This window comes from Ceratosolen solmsi, unplaced genomic scaffold (genome assembly GCF_000503995.2).
Source record: "Ceratosolen solmsi marchali unplaced genomic scaffold, CerSol_1.0 scaffold15, whole genome shotgun sequence".
In the NCBI taxonomy this organism is placed as follows: Eukaryota; Metazoa; Arthropoda; class Insecta; order Hymenoptera; family Agaonidae; genus Ceratosolen; species Ceratosolen solmsi.
Window position 1 is genome coordinate 3,691,336 of NW_011948434.1, and position 16,186 is coordinate 3,707,521.

Below are 16,186 nucleotides of genomic sequence, written 5' to 3' on the forward strand. Positions count from 1 at the left end.
TCTGGGAATCGCTATTTTATTAATACATAATATTATACGTATATATATATATATATATATTTTAAGACGATTGAGTTTTTAATACTGAGAATATAAAATGGGCTGACAAAAGAAAAAAAAAATATTTCTTTTTATGCAAATGTTTAAAATTACCTTTTAATTTTTAATTACCCCTACACAAGTTTCGTAAAAACGCTATCTACTATCGAGGGCAGTGTGCACGCGTTTGTCGATCCACTCGGGTGATGTTTGCATTCCGCTGTATTGGCTCTGGTTTGCCAATTAATGGCAAAAAGGCGGAGAGGCGAAGGGAGTAATAAAATAATAGATGTGATATAAACATTGCATCCCTCTCGTTTCTATTCGTTCGTATTAGCGCTTAAGCGCTAGTAGATCGTGCTTGTAAGTAAAAATTGAGCTCTGACACGGTCGATGACGACTTTAATAAGTGAGCCTGTACGATTTGGCCTTTCGGCTTACGGCGAATACCAAATGCCGGGTGTATTAATTATAAATATTTGTTTGGAATGGAATCGATGTCATGGAACGAAAAATTTCATAAATTTAAAATAATGTAATAAGGTTAATTTTATAATGCATCACATGACCCGAAGAGGACCGAACTTAACCGATCCAATGCCTTAACTGAAATACCAGTTTAATAATAATAATCGATGTGTTGACTGTAGGCGTGGTTCTACTGGTGATTTTTCTTACTTTTTAATTTTAATTTATTTAAAATGGAGTACAAAAAAATTGTTTGGACGCAACTAACTGTTATCATACTGCTCACGTGTTTCATTGAAAAAGGTATGTATATTATATTGCTTAAGGATCTAATTTGTAAAGTAATATTTGTGAAAACAATAACTTTCCTATTCGTCAACGTTTTTCATAAATTCATTAATATTTCGTTTAACTTACCTCGATAGCTTGTCGTTTAATATGACATTTTCATAAAATAATTTCATTACTTTAAGTTAATATTCAGACGACTTAACCTTACATTTTAGTCAATACTATTTAAATTACAATGATAATTTATTGCAGGAACTTCTATAAAATGTTGGGTATGTCGTTCCGATTCTGATCCAAAATGCGCCGATCCATTTGATAATTCGACAGTTCCAATTACTGATTGTAGCCAAGAAAAAGAATTAGAACACTTGCCTGGAGTTAGGCCAACAATGTGTAGAAAAATTCGTCAAAAAGGTATATTAAAAAATTATTATAAACCAATAATTTAATGATAAATAATTAAAGAATGTCGCATCTCAAATATTTAATTTCTCTAATGAACCTTTATCCAAATTATTATTATAACATCGCTAATTGACATAATATAAACTTAAAAATTAATTGAATACCATAGAACATTTTTAACGTTGACAAATATAATTTATAATCTTGCATAATACGGCTAACTATTTTACAAATATTTAAAAAAAAAAAAAAAAAAAAAAAAAAAAAAAAAAAAAAAAAAGCATATAGTAGAACATGCTATTTTATAATTTATATATTATTTTATGTTCCTTATTCAGTTGCATTATTTATTGCTTTTATATATTATATTTTATTTATATAGTAAGAGGGGAATGGCGATACTTTCGTAGTTGTGCATTTATGGGTGAACCTGGTATCGAAGGAGATGAAAGATTTTGTCTAATGAGGACAGGTACATACAATATATTTATGGAATATTGCACGTGTAACAGTAAAGATGGATGCAACTCATCTTCAGGACTCCATTGCAATTTATTCCTTCAATATGGTGGAATAGTTGCGATCATTGCCATGACTTGGTTCATAAGAACCTGAAAATTTAAATAAAAGTAACTGCTATCGTGTATATGAAAGCCAAGTATACCAAGTATACCAATAATGTAATAATTAATTACAATTATCCTTCCAAGATTTTTTAGTCACTGCAATCTTATATTCTTGTGACTAAAAATTTATTTTTAGAAAAAATTTTTTCATTAAATATTGTGCCTCATTAGAGTAATAATTACATAGATAATGTTACTGTTATAACTTGGTAAAGCCTTTAATACAGTATAAATTTATTTACGGATCTTATTGGTCAAAAAAAGAAAAAAAAATAGATTAAGTACAACAGGAATTAAATTAAGTAAAAGATGTGTTTATTTCATTTATTTAATTTTCTTGACTCTAAAAAGAAAAACATGGATTTATGCCAAATAATTTTAATTATGTTCTTAAATATTACATAAATATTTCCCAATTTTATGAAACTCTTACTTATCGTAAGTTATTGAATTAATGCAATATTACATTAATGAAGCTACATATAATTATACACATGTACACTAAGAAGACTGCCAATTCCGTCCAGAGTAACTTAGTTCATGACTAGAATAAGTATTACTGTAAACGACTAATATTTTTTTACATAAAGTTGAAGTAATAAGGCTTTTTTGCCAAATAAAACTTTTTTGAATTGTGTACATAACAAATTAGATTAAAAATTTTAACAAATGGAACATACGAATTTTTAATATCTATGCAAGACTAATTCTTATAAATGTACAATAAATAAATAAATATATAATTAATACAATTAAATTTATAGCATTATTTTCCATTGAACAGAGTTAAGTTTACATATATATGTATGTTTGCGCGCGACGTGTGTGCTGGCGTGCGTGTATGCATATACATATATATGTATACGCATATATTATATGCGTATGCATATGTATGTGAATGGATATCGCATACACTAAATATATTCATAGAAAAGAATATAATGTATTAATTGCAATTAAATATACATACGAGGATATTGTTAAAATTTATTATGTCACTGAATTTTAAATACAATAAAAAACGAAATTTTACCTTAATAAGATTTATTTTTTTAATATAGGTACAATGTATCGTTTGGAGAGAAAAAAATGTGAAAGTAGAAAAATAAAATATGCAAATTCTTTAAAACTATATAATGGCATTAGTGACAGTAATGAGTAATTACCATACAAAACAATATCATTTTTAAAACACTTAAAATCTTATAATTTGATTGCTTATGTCTTACAGTTATAAATTTTACATTTGTACATCAACGAATTTCATAAACACTTAAACAAAAAACTTAAGAAATACCTATCTGGCGTTTTCAATTTAATAATATACAATTTACAACATGTAAATTTACATTTCATATAAAATAATGGACGGTTATGCATTTATCGTAATAATTATAAGTAAGGTATAAAATATGCTAATTCACTTATATCAGCATAACGTCAATTAGTGTAAGAAATTATTTTTCAATGAAACGAGATCATTGAGGACAAGATTCTAAAAGATTCATTTAAAATAAACGGTAAACATAATGAAGCGCTCCAGATCTTTTTATTCGAAAGACTGCCATTTCACGATTTGCTGTCCTGGTTTAGCTAAAGCTTGCTTCCATTGATCACTATATGCACCACCAACTTCTGATCCAATTACAAAATGCCCGACAGTAATTTTCTTACCTTAAAAATTAATAGCAATTAAAAATTCATTATTATGGGCAATATATGTTTTATTCGTAAAAATAATCTTTTATTAACGGTTAATTACAAAAATATAATATTTTGTTCGACGTGCGTATGTGATTATCAAATTACTTCATCATTTCATACATATATGCAAAAATCTTTTAATAAGTAATATTTAAAATAACATAATGCAATGCTTTTATTAAATAGATGAATAATGCAAATAATGCAGTTGACTTTTCAATACTTCTTATTATATCCTCTAATGTACAAATCTCGAGTCTCATAGATTACGTATTACATGCTTCTATTACATTATTATTTGCAATTATCTATTAGACACCATTGCGCAATTTTTTTTTTTTTTTTTTATTACATTAAGTACAGATAAGGGTAAAAAAGAAATCCAAACATAATTAAAATAGATTGAATTTTGCAAACATAAAGAGGACGAAGATTAAAATCTATATATGATCAAATCTTATAATTAATGGCAATTTAAAGCTTAAGAGAAGAAAATAATGAATAGTGAATTAAGCTTTAAAAGTTTCCGTACTATCAAGTTACAATTTTCTCTATACAAGTAATTTGACCTTATTGAGTAAACATTGATATAGAAAAGGTGAAATAATTGAACTCGGGCCATCCCCCCTGCCCCTGCCCCTGCCCCTGCCCCTGCCCCTGCCCCTGCCCCTGCCCCTGCCCCTGCCCCTTCACTAATCTGCTATTAACATAAGGATGCGAAGCTCTAAAATATTTATAAGAACCGTAATGAAAGACTCGCTGGCGAATGTCTACCTACCGATCTTGTTCTTCGAGACGAATTTGATAACGAAGCTAACGTCGTTGAAGGCACCCTCGTAGTGATTCTCCGCAATGACCTGCGCTTGCTCGGCGTCGAATTTCATGGTGACGCAGGGCGCGAAGCGATCGCTCTTCCAAAAGTGCGTCACACGGGCCCCATCTACCACCGACATCTTTATGTACATTTGGCCCTTGAGGCCCTCGTGCTCGTGCATCGACTGCAGGGAGCAACGCAGTCGCAGCAACGTCAGCACCAGTCTACCGTTGCTCACGTCCTTCTTATCGCTCCTCTCCTGGCACAGTGATACCTCCACCTGGCCTTTCTTGTTCTCCCTCTGCAAGCAGCCAAGGGGATTAAATTGTTAAGGCGGGCCTTATCGAAGCATACATACCGAGCTACAAAATCCTACAACCAACTATCGATCCTTCGCCATTTACAGACATTGTCTCCAAAATGATATTCGTTGACACTTCGCATCATAATATATATGTTTTTATAATAAAATACACGTGTGTTAGACACCCACAGGCGATAAAAATAACTTTAAAAGCTTTTCCCTTTAAGTCGCAGTCTCGATAATTATAAGACACCGTAGGCAGTCTACTCTTTTTTTATTACTCCTTTCCCATTATTTACCTCAAACCGAGTGCCGTGCATTTTGTCGAGCACCTTATCTCCTCTAAAGAATAAATTATTACTAAAATTAAATAAGTTACCGAGGCAGAATTTCCTCGACGTTTCCAATAAAATTAATTCAAAAAAATGTTTGTGTATCTTTTATTTTATACCAATGCAAAGTTTATTGCGACGCTAAGAAGGCATTAATTATTTAAGCGCGTTTAAGCTTTCAAGCAAGAAAATAAGCATGCGAACTTTGAATTTCGAATAAATAGTACAAATGCTTTTCGTCCGCATTAATCAACATTAACACGTCATCTTTATTAATTGGCTCCATTAGATTTTAAGCCTTCGTTATTTGGAAGTTACGTCACCACGCCTGAATTGTCAGCGAAGCTTTCTTAAGACGTGTCTGAAGCAGATATTTTAAAATAAATTCACACTTTCGTACAAATTGAGTGTAAAGCAGTAAAGTCTTATATATCTGCAAATGTTGTTAATTCAATACAGAATAAAATCTAAAAATTATTTATCTAATAAAAACTTAAATTAATATGAAAATAATGAATTATCCAAATTTACTTTTATACCAGCTAAATATTAAATTATAATCGTAAAATGTTAGTATGTTTTTTTATTAATATCAATATACGATTTCACAAGTTATGAAAAAAATGTTCTAAGACAACGAAAAATATTTAATTATCAATAGAATTTGAAATTCATATAATAATAATTAAGTGAAAAAGGCCTCGATTCTTAAACTAATTTTCTATGCGAAGCATTAAATCATGAACATTGAGGGAGAAGTGCAAGAGCGATTGAACATATAATACTAACGCGTTCTTCGGCCCCGGAAATGCCGCTGGAAATGGGCTTAAGAGTCCTCCACATGTCGCCAGTCGAGACATCCTGCGGATGTTTGGGCTTAATCGGCTTAGTCGTGAAATTCCGTTGATCGAGGGGAATCGTTGTTGCCCCAATTGTTCGCCGTTTTTCGAAAGCCTTCCTTTCCGAGCCCACGGACTCGCTAATCTTGTCCGACCCCTTGCCAAAAAATTGGCCAAACAGCCTACCACTTTTGGACTGCTCTGGCGCCATCGTGGCGTTTCCGGGATTCCGGCTCTCCTTCTTCTTCGTCTCCTTCTTGTCCTTCCCTGCGTTTCATTTCATTATCAAGCCTTTATTCTGGAATTTCACTGTTACGTGATTGTAAGTGCCCTCTTTTTATTTCTTTTTTTTTTTAATTTTTAACAAGATGTCTATTATATAAAAAATAAAAAAAATAAAAAAAACAATTTGCCCAATTGTGCTTTTTATTTAGCATTATTATTGACGGTCCCACAAGTATATTATATCATGCGTTTATATTTTAATTTATAACAAATGCAAATATTCATACAAATTGAAAAATATATTAGTGCCATATCCTAAATAACTTAAATGTATCAAATCATAAAATATGGTTTAGTATTCCAATTGATAATAAAATCATACGAAAAATGCATATTTTTAAATTGAGTGCAAAAATATAGATCAAATAAAAACTGCAAATTCTTTCAAACAACTATATTGATTCAAACAATGACGTGCACTATCCTCAAGGATGAAATACCGAAAAATTCGTTCTATATAAAAGGACATATTTTTCTTATTAATACCACAAGAATTTTACGTGAGACCATAAACGAAATTGCGAAATAACCAAAAATTATATCCCAATGTTTTAATCAACAACTAAGAAAGAAAGCGTGTTTATTTACAGAGGTTAATTGGTATTAAGCATTAATAAAATTATACTCGTGTAAATAATTTCTTATAACTAAATGGCAATGAAATAAGTTTTAAAAAATCACAATTGCCATAATATTAAAAACAAAATAATAATTTAAATAATATAAATAAAGCTTAATACTGCATCGAACATAAGTTTTCAAAAACTGATTAAATCATATTATAATATTCACATTATATATATATATATATATATATATATATATATATATATATATATATATATATATAATAAGGTTAAGATTTGATTTAATAAAAAAGATATATTGTATCAGCAATTAAAATTAAATTTCAAATTGTTATCTTGGTTAAATATTTAATAATTTATCGATTTATGCCTATACTCGTTATTGTATATTATTGTTACTATTTATTCTATTATTATAATTAATGATTAATACTGTATGTCTTTTTCATTACAGAAATTATGCTGAGAATATTAAATATATATAATTAATATATATTGAGAATATTAAATGAAAAATAAAAAATAATATGCAATAATTTATATTTTGTTAACGTAACTTATTTGTTAACGTACAACTAAAGATACGTACACTTCTATAAATCGGCATGATAAATTAGAGATTTGAAAGGTTCCTAAAGTAAAATTTATCAGTTAAATTATTTCAAGCCATCTTCACCTTTATTATCCTTTTCATTTTCTTTTTTCTCAGTAGCTATCAATGGTTTGTCTTCTAATATGGCATATAGTGTTGCAACCATAAATTTGGATGCCCCGATTTCTTCCTCCACGATTTTCGATTTACCAAATTTCGTCTTTATCTCTTTTCGTAAGGAAAACACGAATTCCTCGTTCCACTGAGGCCATGATTCATTGCGCGTCGTGGTTTCGAATTTTTCTTTACCAGGAATAAGTTTTACCTTAACAAAAATACAAGAATTAACAATCATAATTTATTCATAAATTTATATAAATTTATTCATTATTATATGAGTATCAGTTAATTTCAGAAACAGTTATTGAAATGCTATTTTTATTAAATCATTGTTCGGTTAGCTCATCTATGCGAAATAAGTTATAATAATGAATTTTTTAAAAAATCAATGTATTGTTATTTAGTAAGTTATTTGACATAATATATTTAATCTATTTCAATTATAAAAATAAAATAATGATATTTATTGAAAAGATTGTGGTTATGTATTGTACTACAACTGAAAATGTAAAACTTAATGATCACAAGACTGAAAATAATATAAATATTTTATATGACAAAAGTGTCAGTCAAAGTAAAATCAAATAAAAATAAACATTAAATTATATAAAGTAATAGTAAAATTGTTTATTTATTTTTTTTTTTTTTTTTTTTTTTTTTTTTTCCCTTTTAATAAAATTAATAAATAATATTTTATTTTATTTGAATTTCAATATAAAGTTACTTCCCTTAAACGAGTAACTTTTCATTACTTCTCTTATGAGAATAAAAATAAATTATTTTTTACTCTTTTATAAGATTAAAAATGAATGTAAAATGATAAAACAGTAATGAGATAAGTGAAGAAAATTACTTATACATCAATTAATTATTTTCAATATAATTTTACTTTTTAATCGAATCTTTTATAATCAAAATTGATTTATAATTATAATGTTATCGAAGTAATAAGTCATATATTAAAGTAGATGTAACAGCAATAATATCGAATTTACAAATGAATTATAAAAATAAGATAAATATTACTATTTACATCATAAAATGAAAGCATTCGTTCTCTTGTCAAGGATTCTTAGTCATTTAGTAAATTAATTAATTCAAAAATTAAAAATGTAAATTTTTAGTACTTTGATTAAATAGTGATTATCTGACATACAGTATTCATTCATTTGTGAAGAAGCAAAATTAAATTCTGTATACTTTCTCTTCTGCTATTCGCAATTTTACAACTGATAAAATTAAGACAAATATTAATATTATATGAGAAATAAATATTTATCATTATAATAATTATGTAAATTCAAATTTACATACTAATTTAATTTAATTTGACTAAGCACAAATACTTGTATAATGCATTAAATTACTTTCAAAGAAATTTCAATATTTTATCTTTAAGCGCTTGCTTGATGTCTTGACATTTATTACGAAGGGAAGCGTAGAATTTTTCTATGACATATTTCACTTTGAATTAATCTTTAATAATTCGTGTTATATTTTAAATATAGCGAGGATCAATTCGTCGCACATTTATTAATCTGCAAATTAATCTCTAATTTCAAAGAGTCAAAGAAGTGAATTGAAAATCAATGTACCGTGCCTAGGCTTCCCCTTCCGCTTAACAGATAAGTGGCAAAGCCCGAAAGCGAATAACAGTCGAGTGCCTCGTTATCTCTACGTTTGACGAGAGCGACAAGCGAGTGTGACGTACCTTGACGACGTAACTGTTGACGCGCGTGAAACCGAAGTTCTGGGGCAGGTGCCGAGCACCAAGTACCGTCACCCTTAGATTCTTATCGTTGGGCGAATGAACGATTCGCAAGCCAACTTCCGGCTCCAGAGTACTCGTTGTCCGCTCGAGGGGCGTCGAGACCGTTTTCAGACTCGTGTCTAGAAAACTCTTAATTTTCGCTATCGCCATTATGGATACGCGCGAAGTAGCGCCGGGGCACTGGTGACGAAAGACCCCTTATCGTACTCGTTGCTGCTACTAATGTTGTTGTTGCTACGGCTATTATTGCTAGTGATGCTGCTACTGCTACCGCTACCGCTACCGCTGCTGCTGCTGCTGCTGCTGCTGCTCCTCCTCCTACTGCTACTACTGCTACTACTGCTACTACTGCTACTACTGCAATTAACTGCTACTGCTACAATTAACTGCTATCTGCTACTCATTGGTGCAATCGACATGGGCTACGGGTTGTACAGCCAACTGTGCGTTCGCCTGCAAAGAGATTGAGAATTCGTTACTGTTCGTGGCTCGTAGATTTATTGCAAGGGCCGAGCGAAGGTCAAAGGGGAATACAACTAATTTATTCGAGAAAATCCAAATGCCTCGCTCAACTAATCAAAGCTCGTACACCTATTTACGCTTGGGTGCACGATCCTCTACATCGTTTGTAATAAGTTATGTACGAGGACTCTTGGCAACTGATATATCACGACTATCGGAAAGTCATCCCTCGATTTAGCGTATCGCGCAAATAGTTCGCCCTGCCATCGACTTAAGCATCGGCGATCAAGGGAATATACGAGGCGACTTGCCGAAATACCCTCGAGGCGGATTCAGCCGATCCTTGCAGAACATACAAAATACATTCGGTAACGAGAATCTACCGGGCGTCGTCAATAATGAACGAAAAGCTGCCGAACGCATATTGCGTTACTTAATTACCCCAGATATCTAGTCTTTGTTTTCAATAGCACACCTATACAAGAGCACGTGTATTACAATGTAAGTGCCCTCCATAGATTTATCCATCCTTTTTTCAAACAATTCTAATTAAAAGCACTGACCCCGTTTGTTCGATTGATGATTAACTTTGGTAGTGCGCTTACACCGAAAGTAGAAAATCACTTTAAAACTTTAAACTGTTCTCTCTTTCGCTAAAAGCGTTAATTTCATATTAGCTTAGTAAAGTCTGTTTGATAAAATCTCGATTCACAATTACTTAAATTCGATATTTCATTTTTACGTGTACAGATGAATCATACACCATATCCCTGAATCCATTTTATTAATAAAACACACTAAATGTGTGCTTTATTTCAAATAAAAATGTAATAACTTGGAAAACAAAAATAAAAAGCGTTAAAGCTCTAATCTTTTGTGCAACGGATATATCTTCTACATTTATAAGTTAAATTATTTCACTTTCACCGTATTTCAGAGCTAAGAGTTATAAAATGCAAGGAAAAATCGTGTTGTTTATCATAGAAAAGAGCATTTATTAAACGGCATTGTGCACCAGTTGAGGGAGGGGGAGGGGGGGGGGGAATAAATAAATTCGCTTGCTACACCATACTCATAAGTTCGCTTAACAGATGGTCAAAAGGCCGCAGATGCTGGAACGAGCAAGAAGCTGTACTTGGATATTTTAGCCGTTGTGGTTATTGAATTTCATGAATCTTCGTTTTCGTCGTCATCGTAGTCGTCGTAGTCGTCGTCGTCGTCGTCGTCGTCGTCGTCGTCGTCGTCGTCGTCGTCGTCGTCGTCGTCGTCGTCGTCGTCGTCGTCGTCGTCGTCGTCGTCGTCGTCGTCGTCGTCGTCGTCGTCGTCGTCGTCGTCGTCGTCGTCGTCGTCGTCGTCGTCGTCGTCGTCGTCGTCGTCGTCGTCGTCGTCGTCGTCGTCGTCGTCGTCGTCGTCGTCGTCGTCGTCGTCGTCGTCGTCGTCGTCGTCGTCGTCGTCGTCGTCGTCGTCGTCGTCGTCGTCGTCGTCGTCGTCGTCGTCGTCGTCGTCGTCGTCGTCGTCGTCGTCGTCGTCGTCGTCGTCGTCGTCGTCGTCGTCGTCGTCGTCGTCGTCGTCGTCGTCGTCGTCGTCGTCGTCGTCGTCGTCGTCGTCGTCGTCGTCGTCGTCGTCGTCGTCGTCGTCGTCGTCGTCGTCGTCGTCGTCGTCGTCGTCGTCGTCGTCGTCGTCGTCGTCGTCGTCGTCGTCGTCGTCGTCGTCGTCGTCGTCGTCGTCGTCGTCGTCGTCGTCGTCGTCGTCGTCGTCGTCGTCGTCGTCGTCGTCGTCGTCGTCGTCGTCGTCGTCGTCGTCGTCGTCGTCGTCGTCGTCGTCGTCGTCGTCGTCGTCGTCGTCGTCGTCGTCATCGTCGTCGGCATTTCTGTCTGTACAATTTTATTTTGAGCGTTTTCGAGCAACTTGTTTACCGAACACGATAATTTGCAAAAATCCTAAAGTCACACATACGTTCATTCGCTCGTTCCACCGACAAAAAAATTATTAATTCATTATACAAATTTTATAATACTTATAAGTCTTGCCGTAACAAACTATACGGATAATGTAGAAACTTTCGGCAGGGATGTTTTTTGCTTCCAAACGACGTCACTACCGCGTATTTTATTTACTCTCATTTCAATAGCTTTCGATAAATGCAAGACTACCCTACCCACCCACCCTGTTTTACTAGCACTAAAACATTCTCGACGTAAACGAGCCATTGAGCAATATATTTCGGTAAGATTCGAATTCAATTTTTAAAAGCAATATAATGTCAAGTGCTATTAACGGCAGTACATTGGTCGAAACTTCCGCTTAGCAGAATTTTATTATTGCTTCTGATTGTCAATGAAATCATTGAATGATCTCGATCCCATAAAGGTATACAATAATAGTGGATAAATGCTTTCTCAATCGTAAATCAATAATAAGCTCTTGAAATAAATATAAAATAAGTAATATAAAAATTTTTATCTTACGTGATTTCTTATTTTCTTAAGCAAAGGAAACGTTCAAACGTAGAAATTAATTGTGACAATTACGGCGATAATAATTATGATTATGATAATAATGATAATACTAATAATCATTCAATTTATGATTAGAAATATTAGAGTATTTTTTTCAAATATAAATTTACTGTATTTAACAACTGCAATGGCCATGAAATCAAAGTTGTATCATTTATAGTATAAAAAAAAAAAAATTTATTTCGTAATAACACTTTTCATACCTGCAATATAATCAGTCAATGCGTTTTATGTTCTAACAAATTTATCATTATACCATAATTTCTACAACGTCGTATATACAAAATTATGTAGAATTTGCATCGATACATTAACGATTTCGACTCTGCCTTAATTCTATTAAATTCTAACCACTTTACGAAAAGTCGAAAAATAATGATAAAAGGAATAGAAGATGATTATCCTCGATTCGATTATATTATATAATACAATTGATATAATCTTGATATAATCTTTTTAAATACTGTTATTATATATTATATATTGCTGTTAGAATATTGCTTACAAAAATCTTTTTAGTAACTAAAATTTAGTATTTGTTGTAAAATTATTCTAAATGGACAGTATCTATTAACGCTAACATATAAAATAATATAATATATATAAAACAACGTCGACAATTGTAAAGGAGATGAGAGTAGAAAAATAATTAATATTCTTAAACAATTTTTACAAATTTCATTCAATAAAGTAATATTATTTTTGAAGATCAATTCCTGCTCGCGACAAATTAATGGCATTATACAAATAAATATCGAATAGCCTATCTTATAAAATAAAACATTTTGTCAGTATTTTAACAAAATCATGAAAAATTTACTTCTTTATAAATTTAAAGCCAGTCCTTAACTATTTTATAAATTACCCTTACTACGCTCATTACAATATAATACATAGATTTTCACGTCAACGAGTAATTTATTTATATATATATTTTTAGTCTCATTAACCAAACAACGTGAGTAACACTAAATAACGTAATGTATTCGTTTAATCCGCAATGCCATTTACACGAATACTCCCTCTCTGTCACGATTGATTAAATTGTTAGAAGAAAAAGTGCCGTAAATACATCGATCCACTGTGATGCAAACTTCTAAGTAAAAAGTAAATATCCTTTAAATTGGGCAAGCGACTAACAAAAGGACAAGCGAATATATACAAGTAGAGGGATAATTTATACGAATTTCGGTCTTAATGAAATATTAACGCACTTATTAAACTGATCACGCTTAACACTGTAGTCAATGAAAACAACGAGACGCACTTTCATAATTCAACTGCTAAAGGCACAATCCGCAACGTTTGTCGCGCTCTATATATATATATATGCGCTTATGATTGCAAATTGAATAATTTACTTCGATGTGCTTTAAAGAAGAGTTGCATGTCATGACCTACGGTCGTATAATCGATTCTTTCAACCTGTAAAAACTCGCTTATTTTTGCCTAGTGTATAATAAATAACAAGCATATCAGTGTAGATTTCGAATATTTTAATACTCAACGGGATTCGTTTTTAATTTTCTTATTATTATACTATTTTTGCATTAGCTTAACTATTAATTTTTTTTTTTCTTTTATAAGTAATTTTATGTTTTATATAATATGTCATAGATTGGAAAATTACAAAGCAAACAAAGACAGGTCAATTTTTTATTCCTGTATTGCTGAAATTATCAAATTCTAAGGGTATTGCAGTAAATTTTCAAGAATATTTGACAAAAAACTTTTAAAGCAGACCAAGATAAGTCTTTAATTCGAATAACCTTCGATAGTTTATGATAAAATTATTATTATTATGAATTATTATTAAATGCAAGAATTAACATATTTTTACAATTAATAAACGGTATAATGAAGAAGAGTAATTGTTGTATTTAATTAAATATTACAAATATGGTATGTCTGTTAAGATTCGTATGTAATCGCATTATTGACCATTTGAATACTAACTTAAAGAAAAATATAAAACGAATGGCGATCAGAATGGAAAAAAGAGATCAACAAATCAAAGTAATATTTTTAAAACAAGAAAAGAAGGAAAGTGCGCTGTATTGGATTGAAATAAATTACTGTATAAGATTGATAATAGATTTTTTACTTTTTACTTGAATTAAACTTAGTTCGAACATATTTTCCAACGCATATTCCTTGAAATTATATTTTCAAGATCGATGACAACAATTTACTCGATAATTATTTAATCAATCGATGTGCAACTTTATACTGCCGTTTTATCTTACATTACAATTCATTAAATTAAATTTTTTTTTTTTTTTTTTTTTGAGACATCTATCCAGTTTATCCAGTTTATATTAAAATGAGCTATTTTTATTGCATTGTTTTACCCTTTTAAATGTTTTGTATAAAATGTTCGTTTAAAGAAAATGTTTATAACTATTTTAAAATTTTACAATTTATCCTCATATTTACATTGAACATTATTTGTGCTATGTTGTGGATTCAATTATATAATAATAATTTTTATAAAAGGGAATATAGTTATAAAATTTATAACATTGAAAAGAATAAATACTTTTAGGTTAAGTATAATCAGATAAATTAAAATAAGATAAAAACTTTATTGCATACATATTATTCTGATTTTGAAATATTACTACTCGTATTATGAAAAGAGTTAATAAGCACTTTTGCTCCTTTGTTTATATCGAATGAATTATCTCAGCTGTAATGTGAGTTAATAGACTTTGTACATATCAGAAAAACGATTTATTAACCATAGTTTTATAACCCGCCCATATGGATGCGAAGAAACGCGGCTAAGTGCTAAATATTTTAGGATAGAAATACAAAAATTCGAGAGTCGATTGAAAGTGAAGAAAACTTTGTACTAAAAACTACGAATGATTGTAAATAAAGCCATTATGTATTCCATGAAACGAAAATTGGAATGAATCATATTTTTCTGCACTTAAATCGTTACCTCGTACCCTCTAATAAAAATTTTAAATTTAATTTTTTCTATAATCTCCATCATCTTGGTAAAATAAAATTTAACTTAACTGTTTATAAAGTTAAAAGGTTAAATCTAATTTAGAAAAAAAATGCTTTATAACTGGTATATAGTAATATAACTATGTATATAGTTTTATAAGTTATGGAAAAAAGCACATTGCCATCAGTCAAAAACATCGACTTTCCTTTGAGAAAGATCTTCCGTGGTGTAGGATTTTTTTAATCAGTAAGAACATTATTTTAGATAAATACCTTGTGAAGCCCTATTACATTTAAAAGAGCATCGCTCGTGCCATTGAGATCAATTTCATAACTTCCTGTGCAGGAGAATCGTTAATATAGCTGCTGAAATGCCTCGTCCCCCAAAATTCACTTCCCACTTTACTCCGATTACATCCAAAGACACACGAATGTAGTATTGACGCGTAACATAATATATCTTTGAATCAATGGGCGTTTAGCTAATCGCGCACTTCGCTGCATTTACTTTGCGGGATAGATAGCCTGCAAAATGTGTAAATTTTCTAGGCTGAGTAGGTAGCGAAATACTTCTTCGGACGATCCGTTAGTTCGCATGGAGGAAGTGTTGGCGCACCGTTCAACGTACATTCCATCGCCAATTGCTTCGAGTAGTCAGTACGTGCTAAACGCATCCTCGAACTTTCTCACCAAATAAGCTGCCAAGCTTAGACCATGGAAAGTACTAATAATTACATTAGCATTTCTTCGGCCGTTAAGCTGTGAGTTTTGCAACCAATTATATTTAAATAGACTTTCGAGCTTTAGACACGATGTAATATATTTATGCAACGAGACCTATACGTACCTATATATATATATATATATATATATCTATTATTTGATAATAACGATATTTTAAGATTTATTGTCAATCCAATAGTAAGTATAGAGTGAAATTTATTTTACCGTTTAATAATGATTGGTAGCGTTTCCATTTGTACGCTTCATCTAAAATTTAAGAAAATCTATTTTATGCATAGAATAAATCCAGTAAATTTTATAAAAAATGTCATATAATGATTTAAATA

At 31.2% G+C, this 16,186-nt stretch overlaps 2 protein-coding genes across 3 annotated transcripts; one reads left to right on the forward strand and one right to left on the reverse strand.

Moving 5' to 3' along the window:
- Positions 1-636: 636 nt before the first annotated feature.
- LOC105364807 (uncharacterized) lies at positions 637-2,089 on the forward strand. The gene is made up of 3 exons (XM_011502834.1): positions 637-810; positions 1,051-1,212; positions 1,586-2,089. The coding sequence occupies exons 1-3, from the start codon at positions 741-743 to the stop codon at positions 1,816-1,818; spliced, it is 465 nt and encodes a 154-aa protein (XP_011501136.1). The 5' UTR covers positions 637-740; the 3' UTR covers positions 1,819-2,089.
- Positions 2,090-3,210: 1,121 nt separating this feature from the next.
- LOC105364808 (uncharacterized) lies at positions 3,211-15,470 on the reverse strand. Of its 2 annotated transcripts, none has more exons than XM_011502836.1 (5): positions 15,390-15,470; positions 7,371-7,611; positions 5,773-6,089; positions 4,312-4,648; positions 3,211-3,503 (listed from the first exon to the last, which is right to left on the reverse strand). In XM_011502836.1, the coding sequence occupies exons 2-5, from the start codon at positions 7,450-7,452 to the stop codon at positions 3,379-3,381; spliced, it is 861 nt and encodes a 286-aa protein (XP_011501138.1). In that variant the 5' UTR covers positions 7,453-7,611; positions 15,390-15,470; the 3' UTR covers positions 3,211-3,378. The 2 variants fall into 2 exon arrangements, with proteins under 2 accessions (XP_011501138.1, XP_011501137.1); XM_011502835.1 differs by lacking the exon at positions 15,390-15,470 and adding an exon at positions 9,118-9,461.
- Positions 15,471-16,186: the final 716 nt, after the last annotated feature.

Bases quoted from the DNA above. Each gene is read 5' to 3' on its own strand.
- LOC105364807 (XM_011502834.1), top strand. From the start codon at position 741: ATGGAGTACAAAAAAATTGTTTGGACGCAACTAACTGTTATCATACTG. The intron at 811-1,050 runs GTATGTATATTA...AATTTATTGCAG, and splicing joins CACGTGTTTCATTGAAAAAG to GAACTTCTATAAAATGTTGG. The intron at 1,213-1,585 runs GTATATTAAAAA...TTATTTATATAG, and splicing joins TAGAAAAATTCGTCAAAAAG to TAAGAGGGGAATGGCGATAC.
- LOC105364808 (XM_011502835.1), bottom strand. From the start codon at position 9,327: ATGGCGATAGCGAAAATTAAGAGTTTTCTAGACACGAGTCTGAAAACG. The intron at 7,612-9,117 runs GTACGTCACACT...ATTTTTGTTAAG, and splicing joins TCAACAGTTACGTCGTCAAG to GTAAAACTTATTCCTGGTAA. The intron at 3,504-4,311 runs GTAGGTAGACAT...TTAATTTTTAAG, and splicing joins CGTCTCGAAGAACAAGATCG to GTAAGAAAATTACTGTCGGG.